Source organism: Oncorhynchus mykiss, chromosome 32, assembly GCF_013265735.2.
Source record: "Oncorhynchus mykiss isolate Arlee chromosome 32, USDA_OmykA_1.1, whole genome shotgun sequence".
NCBI classification, from domain to species: Eukaryota; Metazoa; Chordata; class Actinopteri; order Salmoniformes; family Salmonidae; genus Oncorhynchus; species Oncorhynchus mykiss.
In genome coordinates, this window is record NC_050572.1 from 22162990 (window position 1) to 22173084 (window position 10095).

At 43.5% G+C, this 10095-nt stretch overlaps 2 protein-coding genes across 2 annotated transcripts; both read right to left on the minus strand.

Moving 5' to 3' along the window:
- Positions 1 to 477: 477 nt before the first annotated feature.
- On the minus strand, positions 478 to 3978 carry LOC118936369 (XK-related protein 8-like; the record flags this gene model as incomplete). Its single annotated transcript, XM_021560117.2, has 1 exon — positions 478 to 3978. A coding segment is annotated over one exon (900 nt), but the record flags the coding sequence as incomplete, so codon positions are not given.
- LOC110488099 (XK-related protein 8-like) lies at positions 3871 to 5311 on the minus strand. Its single transcript, XM_036971689.1, has 2 exons — positions 4878 to 5311; positions 3871 to 4440 (listed from the first exon to the last, which is right to left on the minus strand). The coding sequence occupies exons 1-2, from the start codon at positions 5045 to 5047 to the stop codon at positions 4212 to 4214; spliced, it is 399 nt and encodes a 132-aa protein (XP_036827584.1). The 5' UTR covers positions 5048 to 5311; the 3' UTR covers positions 3871 to 4211.
- Between the last annotated feature and the right edge of the window lie 4784 nt (positions 5312 to 10095).

Below are 10095 nucleotides of genomic sequence, written 5' to 3' on the forward strand. Positions count from 1 at the left end.
CAAATAGAAGCCGACTGCCCAGCCTAACCATACGAGAAAGTTTATCAGGGTTGTCAAGTTTGAATGAAACCACTACGATGGGGGATTTATCAATAAACAGGGGCAAACACAGGAGAAGTTTATAAGTTAAATAAAAAATAAAACCCCTGGAAGGGGGTGTGGGGTATGTGCTGGCAACCCTGAGGTACCATAGTTACAATCTGATGCCACGTTCAAACAACTGGGAACTCAGAAAGACAACTTTGAACTTTTTGAACAGTCATCCAACTCGGGCCTCTTTCTAGAGCTCCAACTTTCCGACCTGAAGATCACTGACATCATGATTTGACCCCGAGGAGGTGCGGTATATAGCCAATATACCACGGCTAAGGGCTGTTCTTAAGCACGACGCAACACGGAGTGCCAGGACACAGCCCTTAGCCGTGGTGCATTGGCCATATATCACAAACACAATAAGGTGCCTTATTGCTATTATAAACTGGTTACCAACACAATTAGAGCAGTAAAAATACATGTTTTGTCATACCCGTGGTATATGGTCTGATATACCATGGCTGTCAGCCAATCAGCATTCAGTGCTGAACCAACCAGTTTATAACCTAATTATCCAACATTTCGACAGAAAAGCTGTCTTCATCAGGGTATAATGACAAACACTATGGGGCACTAGTTTAGTGTCTCAGGACACATACAGGTGTCTGTAATCATGGCCGGGTATGGCCTGAAATCATTGGTTAATTCCCAGATATAAAAATAACATACAAAAAATATGAATGGATAGCGTACGATCGCAGATACAATTTGGCTACACACATTTACAATGAGTAGCACAATCCCAATGGTTTCAGATCAAAGTCTACATTGAGACCAAAGGGAGCAAGTGTCTTTAAATGAAAGATCCAGGCATCTTCTCGTTTTATTAATAAATTGTCGAGGTCATCCAATCTCCTAGGGAGGGTGACATGTTCCGATGCCGATATAACGTTGGGGCGAAATCGAGTAGTTCACTTCCAAAAAGTGAGCCGCAACTGGGTAAATCGAGTTTTTGCACCTAATGGTGCTACGATGCTCCGAGATTTGTACTTTTAATTCGCGCTTTGTTTTACCCACATACCTTTTACCACAAGGACAAGATATAAGATAAATAACTGCCTTAGTGGAGCACGTGATAACACCTTTGATAGGGATCTGTTTCCCTGTTTGGGAGTGTTTGATTGATCTACATTTTTAAATGCCATTGCATTGAGCGCAGCCATTTCACTTGTAGTTTCCATCCGGTAGATGCGCAAATAGACGTTGTGCAGGGTTATTTTAGGGAGGTAAATTAGAGTTTATCAATTTATCTGAGATTTTTGTCCCGCGAGAATACGACCAAGTGAGGGTCCGAAAACACATGTTTGTGAAAGTGCCAATGTTTGCTTAATTTGTTCAGAACACTTTGAATAGCGGGTAGCTAGAACGCAAGAATGTTTATTCTTGTCCTTGAAAGAGCTCATGTCTCGATTAGTTTTGCATTTTTCAATGGCAGTATTAATCCGACCATTTTTGTACCCTTGAATCCTTGAGTTTACTTTGCGTCTCAGACATATTTCTGTCGAAGTCTGATTGTTTTTTGCAAATTATTTTGATTTGCAAAACTGTTTTTCAAGAAACTGTTACGATCAGTAGGTTTCCTGTAAAGATCAGTGTATAGAACATTATCCTCAAACAAAATTAGAAGATCAAGCAAACTAATTTGACGTGTGTCAGATTGCGTAGTAAATCTCAGGTGCCTGGAGCTGTTTCTCTTCACCCCTCAATAGAACAAAAACATCAATGTACCGTTTCCAAATAATAATGTTAGACAAGATGTTTTGTTGTTGAGAGGATTGAAAATTGACTGTTTCTCCATGTAACCCAAATTAGCATAGTTAGAAGCCTTAGTAAACCCATAGCAGTACCCTTCATCTGAATTAAGAAATCATTTAGAAATATGAAGTAGTTGTGTGCAAGTACTATTTCAGCCAATGTCATAATGCATGCACTGGAAGGTAATTCATTAGGGTCACGTTGCAGAAGACAATGTTACATGGCTTCAATACAGCCCTCGTGTGGAATATTCTGTATAACGACTCAACATCAAAAGTAACTAACAAAGTACAATCAGGGAGAGGATCAAGAGATTCACTAATAGAGATCATACTGCTGGTGTCCTTTACAAAGGAGGGGAGCTGTTCTGTGAGTGGTCTAATAAAAAGTCAACAAAAGTCGATAAAGGGGCCGTTACTGTGTCAGCCCGCTACAGTGGGGCGCCCTGCAGGTTTTGTAACATTCTTGTGTAATTTCGGCAAAGTATAGAAAGTTACACTTTTAGGGTGTTGAATAACCAAAAAGTCGTGTTTTTTTTTTGGTGATCTGACCAGAACTTAAAACCCATCTAGGACAGTAAAGATAGTGTTCTGAAATTAGGAAGTGGGGTCACTTCTGAGTTTCTTGTAAGAGGTGTTGTCAAGCAGTTGTCTAATGACACTCCTTTACATAAACTGTACTATCCATGAGTACAACCGACCCACCCTTATCAGCAGGACGAATAAGGACTGACGTATCGGATTGTAAATCAAGCAAAGCTTGTGTTTCATTCTCTGTTAAATTATGGAAGGATATGTACTCCTGTTTTGTTCTGAAGGAGATTACCAACATATTTTTCAACGAGTCTGCAATATGTCTCAATAGAGTGATTGTGATTGGCTGGAGGTATAAAATAACTCTTACTTCTAAAAGAAGTTGGAGTATGTGCAGGTGAGCAAACTACATGTTCAGTTGAAATATCACGATTAGGGGAGCTGAAGTTTTCCATTAAAGGGATGTTCCAACAACAACAAAAACACTGCTAGCCAGCACCTCGCCTAAACAGGTGTGCGTTTCTTTCGCCTCCAGATTCATCTGTAAAAGAGACCTTGGTCTCAGCATGACTCCCTGTCAAAATAAAGTTTAAATATATATATTTTTAAAGGACCTTGGTATTTTCACCAGTGTGGGAAGGGCTCACACAGCCATCTGTCATGTGGATTCCATCTCCACATGTGACAGACCATTTAGTCACTGTGGGTAAATTGTGACTGAATGACTAATTGAGACTGACTGCAATGTCGGCTGCAATGTCAAACAAGCCCATACAACCTTCTCCATGTTCAGGAGGTCTCTGATGATCCATTCAGGAGTAGGAGTATCAGCTACGTTCCTCATCCTCTTATTGACTCTGATGACCGGTTCTGTAGGACCCATTCTATGGCTCATAAGCCTAGAGTCCACTTCGTCATGGCAATCTGAGGTGAGATCCTCTGGCTCAGACCTTGGCTCCGGCTCGAGGCAACGCTCTTCTTCTCTCAGCTGTGTGATCTTTGGGTGACTGTACTTGTAGTATATCACCTTAAGACCGATCCCAACAATGTAGAATGAGATCATAATGCCAAGGATGACATAGGGATCTAGTGGCAGTTCAAAATATGGAGGGTTCTTCTTCATCTGCCACACCCAAAGACCACAAAGCATACCAATATCCACTCCTATCCAGGTGTGGTAGAGGGTGCTCTGGCACCTGGTGTCCCCCTTTATCACATTGAACCAGCTGAAATACCAGATGAGTCCTATGGTGGCCCGGTAGAGCCATTCTCCACCGGCACTGTCCATGAAGTCTGTCTTGAGTCGCCAGGTGAAGAAAAAGAGAACCATCCAGGAAGACAGGAAGTGGGCAGTGATAAAGCAGGGGAAGGCTGAGGCAAAGAGGGCGACTGCTGCCACACGCGGACCAATAAGGAGCAGGTTCCACAGGAAGTAGACCACGGAGGAGAACCAGCCCTGCTTGGCCTTGTCAGGGAGGAAGGAGCACAGGGAACGGTGGTACATGGTCACACTGACGGCGATGGCAGATGCTGAACCAAGTGCCTTCAAGACTGAGGGAGAGAGAACATCAACACAGGATGTTAAATAACAGACTGATCAACTAACTGACAATGGATGAAATTATAAAAATGTATCATAATGTTTGGAGTCTGTACTCTTAGATTATGTAGGGTCAGGAGAAAACTCTGAAGCCTAGTTACAGGGCAATACCAGCCACAATGTGCCATACCTCTAGGACTGTCACATTTGGCTCCCTATTTTTTGCACTACTTTTGACGAGGGCACATAGGACTCTGGTCAACGTTGTGTATGATATAGGGAATAGGGTGTCATTTGGGACGCAGTCTCTGTCTATACATGTATGTACTTGTGATGGGCTCAACCTCTCCCCTCTGGACAATGATAGTGATCATGAGGACAAGCTGTGGGGTGCTCTCAGAGAAAGCCTCGATGAGGCGCAGCAGGCTTAGATCATGGGTCAGATACACAGCATCGCCGTCCATGTAACGCTTTCCACAGCAGAAGCCACATATCGAGATCCTCACCACACCAGCATATCTAGAATGACAGCCAAGCAGTATGTGTAACTTGAGACTATATTCACCATCTTAATTCTATAATACAAAGAAGTGTGGTTACAAAGGTGTTTCTGCCTTGAGATGAGTGGGAAACTCTTTCAGAGAACTGCTACTCATTTACTTCAATGATGTACTACTTCATGAATGTACAACTCTGACAATGTACTCTGGAATGTTTATGTATCATTTAAAACATGGTATTAGGCAATTGTATTTGCTGTATTTTTCCTGTCAGCCGGGACTATTCCTTTCAACTGCAACACAATCAGTGGAGCAGAAAGGGAAACAGAGAAGGATAATTCTTAAAGGAGCCTTGCTTGCCAGACTCACAAGGACTCTGAAAACAACCTTTTTAGATTATAAACACGGCCTGTACTGTTTCCAGTTCAACACCAAGTAAACACAGTTGAACTCCACCTGAGGTAGACTCCCATCTGGGAAAGATGTAGGATCCTGAGAGAGCAGAGGTTCTTCACAAGGCTCTCAGTCCTGGTCTCAGTCCCGTCCTTGTCATAGTGGTACCACAGCCAGCTGAAAGCCTGGACCAGGGCTGAGGAACCTAGGAGTAGGAACACCAGCAGTCCCATGAACACATAGTCCTCTTCCTGATAAAAAGACACCACCGCCCACGCGTCCAGTCCCAACGTCCAGGAGAAAGAACACCAGACCACCGACTGTCAACAGGAAGTCAGATACTGGGTACTTGAAGAGAGGGCTTCCCCCGTCCTCCTCCATGATGACCGAGTAAACCTCAATTCCACACGTTTGCGGTTGCTCTAGCATTTAACCCTCAAATGGAAAAGAAAAGAAAAAGAAAAACACAGCCGCTATTTGTGACTCCTGCTCACTGAGTGACCCATCGACTGGGAAACTGAAGGTATGCAAACAGCAAAGTCCAGACAGTTTAAGTACACACACTTCCAAACAAATCTCCACGCCTCCAGCATGTTTTGTAGAAGGAGAAGAGAAATATGTAAAGCACATTGCCATACAACAGAGAGGTAAGTTGTACACAACCTGAGCAGATGATAAAAGACAAGCAAATGAACAAAGTTACTGAAGTCCCTATGGATCCTCATGTAACATACAGTTAAAGTACAACAGTTCCATACTTGCTACTGCACTTCAATGTACATGTTTGAAGACCGAGGCGTGTGAGCATTACTCATATGCCCACACACAGCCTGGTATCATAGACTAGGTGTAACATTTAGTTTACTAAGACACTCAAAATAGTATGATATATATATATATATTTGGTAAGGTTACATAAAAATAGGCAAAATGTAACATTTTACTGAATGGAGTGTTTCAGATATACAGTTCATACAGAAGAATACAAAATGCTCTGAGACCAGGTTGCCACATGATATGAGATTATAGTATAATGGGCCCTAATGCCAGGTTCAGCAATTTACCCATCTAACATCAGCTTGCTTGTGCTGAGGTGGTGGCAATATTTGAGCTGCGTCCTTAAAAAAATTGACACAAAATGTATATCATAAAGTTGTGGGTGAGTTTCCCATTTTCAATATGGTTAAATGGGCAGTGAATTCACTGTACCAGACACACAGACTTTCTCTCTAGATATTATTTTGAAGACACACCTGTTTTTTATTTATTTTTATTTCACCTTTATTTAACCAGGTAGGCTAGTTGAGAACAAGTTCTCATTTGCAACTGCGACCTGGCCAAGATAAGGCATAGCAGTGTGAACAGACAACACAGAGTTACACATGGAGTAAACAATTAACAAGTCAATAACACAGTAGAAAAAAAGGGGAGTCTATATATACATTGTGTGCAAAAGGCATGAGGTAGGCAAATAATTACAATTATGCAGATTAACACTGGAGTGATAAGTGATCAGATGGTTATGTACAGGTAGAGATATTGGTGTGCAAAAGAGCAGAAAAATAAAAATAAATAAATAAAAACAGTATGGGGGTGAGGTAGGTGAAAATGGGTGGGCTATTTACCAATAGACTATGTACAGCTGCAGCGATCGGTTAGCTGCTCAGATAGCAGATGTTTGAAGTTGGTGAGGGAGATAAAAGTCTCCAACTTCAGCGATTTTTGCAATTCGTTCCAGTCACAGGCAGCAGAGAACTGGAACGAAAGGCGGCCAAATGAGGTGTTGGCTTTAGGGATGATCAGTGAGATACACCTGCTGGAGCGCGTGCTACGGATGGGTGTTGCCATCGTAACCAGTGAACTGAGATAAGGCGGAGCTTTACCTAGCATGGACTTGTAGATGACCTGGAGCCAGTGGGTCTGGCGACGAATATGTAGCGAGGGCCAGCCGACTAGAGCATACAAGTCGCAGTGGTGGGTGGTATAAGGTGCTTTAGTGACAAAACGGATGGCACTGTGATAAACTGCATCCAGTTTGCTGAGTAGAGTGTTGGAAGCAATTTTGTAGATGACGTCGCCGAAGTCGAGGATCGGTAGGATAGTCAGTTTTACTAGGGTAAGTTTGGCGGCGTGAGTGAAGGAGGCTTTGTTGCGGAATAGAAAGCCGACTCTTGATTTGATTTTCGATTGGAGATGTTTGATATGGGTCTGGAAGGAGAGTTTAGAGTCTAGCCAGACACCTAGGTACTTATAGATGTCCACATATTCAAGGTCGGAACCATCCAGGGTGGTGATGCTGGTCAGGCGTGCGGGTGCAGGCAGCGAACGGTTGAAAAGCATGCATTTGGTTTTACTAGCGTTTAAGAGCAGTTGGAGGCCACGGAAGGAGTGCTGTATGGCATTGAAGCTCGTTTGGAGGTTAGATAGCACAGTGTCCAAGGACGGGCCGGAAGTATATAGAATGGTGTCGTCTGCGTAGAGGTGGATCAGGGAATCGCCCGCAGCATGAGAAACATCATTGATATATACAGAGAAAAGAGTCGGCCCGAGAATTGAACCCTGTGGCACCCCCATAGAGACTGCCAGAGGACCGGACAGCATGCCCTCCGATTTGACACACTGAACTCTGTCTGCAAAGTAATTGGTGAACCAGGCAAGGCAGTCATCCGAAAAACCGAGGCTACTGAGTCTGCCGATAAGAATACGGTGATTGACAGAGTCGAAAGCCTTGGCAAGGTCTATGAAGACGGCTGCACAGTACTGTCTTTTATCGATGGCGGTTATGATATCGTTTAGTACCTTGAGCGTGGCTGAGGTACACCCGTGACCGGCTCGGAAACCAGATTGCACAGCGGAGAAGGTACGGTGGGATTCAAGATGGTCAGTGACCTGTTTGTTGACTAGGCTTTCGAAAACCTTAGATAGGCAGGGCAGGATGGATATAGGTCTGTAACAGTTTGGGTCCAGGGTGTCGCCCCCTTTGAAGAGGGGGATGACTGCGGCAGCTTTCCAATCCTTGGGGATCTCAGACGATATGAAAGAGAGGTTGAACAGGCTGGTAATAGGGGTTGCGACAATGGCGGTGGATAGTTTCAGGAATAGAGGGTCCAACCTGTAAGTAAACACAGGAGTCTTATTTAGTTGATAGTCATCTGTTGTATTTTGCATGTCATGTATTCCAGGTACACTGTTATTGTATGAGTGTTTATTCTTTCATGACTAATACATCTTATTAGTCGATTTGAGTAAATGCATTCCTCGTTTATAGAGTACTCTTTGATTAGCTATACCTTCATAATTTAGTAGGTATTTTAGTACATGTTATTTACACTATAGGCTACACACAGCATTATGCATAGGCTCTAACTTTACATCTCTGGCTAGGATAGATTTGATAAATTAAAGAATGGACCGTGGTCACTATAAACAGTTCATACAGTGGTTTGTAAAAGTATTCACCCCCTTGGCATTTTTCCTATTTTGTTGCCTTACAACCTGGAATTTAAATTGATTTTAGGGGGGTTTGTATCACTTGATTTACACAACATTCCTACCACTTCGAAGATACAAAATATATTTTTTGTGAAAAAAAAACCAACACAAAAAACAGAACCCCCCCATTTGGAAGACAAATTTGCGACCAAGCTTCAACTTCCTGACTGATGTATTTAGATGTTACTTCAATATATCCATATCATTTTCCTTCCCTGTGATGTCCTTGCTGAGCGGCCTTTCAGGTTAGGACTTGTTTTACTGTGGATATACAGTATATCACAAAAGTGAGTACACCCCTCACATTTTTGTAAATATTTGAGTATATCTTTTCATGTGACAACACTGAAGAAATTACACTTTGTATTATGCTTGTATTATAGTGTAAATTTGCTGTCCCCTCAAAATAACTCAACACACAGCCATTAATGTCTAAACCTCTGGCAACAAAAGTGAGTACACCCCAAGTGAAAATGTCCAATTTGGGCCCAAAGCGTAAATATTTTGTGTGGCCACCATCATTTTCCAGCACTGCCTTAACCCTCTTGGGCATGGAGTTCACCAGAGCTTCACAGGTTGCCACTGGAGTCCTCTTCCACTCCTCCATGACGACATCACGGAGCTGGTGGATGTTAGAGACCTTGCACTCCTCCACCTTCCATTTGAGGATGCCCCACAGATGCTCAATAGGGTTTAGGTCTGGAGACATGCTTGGCCAGTCCATCACCTTTACCCTCAGCTTCTTTAGCAAGGCAGTGGTCGTCTTGGAGGTGTGTTTGGGGTCGTTATCATGTTGGAATACTGCCCTGCGGCCCAGTCTCTGAAGGGAGGGGATTATGCTCTGCTTCAGTATGTCACAGTACATGTTGGCATTCATGGTTCCCTCAATGAACTGTAGCTCCCCAGTGCCGGCAGCACTCATGCAGGACCAGACCATGACACTCCCACCCCCATGCTGGACTGTAGGCAAGACACAGTTGTCTTTGTACTCCTCACCTGGTTGCCGCCACACACGCTTGACACCATCTGAACCAAATAAGTTTATCTTGGTCTCATCAGACCACAGGACGTGGTTCCAGTAATCCATGTCCTTAGTCTGCTTGTCTTCAGCAAACTGTTTGCGGGCTTTCTTGTGCATCATCTTTAGAAGAGGCTTCTTTCTGGGACGACAGCCATGCAGACCAATTTGATGCAGTGTACGGCGTATGGTCTTAGCACTGACAGGCTGACCCCCCCACCCCTTCAACCTCTGCAGCAATGCTGGCAGCACTCATACATTTATTTCCCAAAGACAACCTCTGGATATGACGCTGAGCACGTGCACTCAACTTCTTTGGTCGACCATGGCGAGGCCTGTTCTGAGTGGAACCTGTCCAGTTAAACCACTGTATGGTCTTGGCCACCGTGCTGCAGCTCAGTTTTAGGGTCTTGGCAATCTTCTTATAGCCCAGGCCATCTTTATGTAGAGCAACAATTCTTTTTTTCAGATCCTCAGAGAGTTCTTTGCCATGAGGTGCCATGTTGAACTTCCAGTGACCAGTCAGTATGAGGGAGTGTGAGAGCGATGACACCAAATTAAACACAACTGCTCCCCATTCACACCTGAGACCTTGTAACACTAACGAGTCACATGACACCGGGGAGGGAAAATGGCTAATTGGGCCCAATTTGGACATTTTCACCTAGGGGTGTACTCACTTTTGTTGCCAGCGGTTTAGACATTAATGGCTGTGTGTTGAGTTATTTTGAGGGGACAGCAAATTTACACTATTATACAAGCTGTACACTC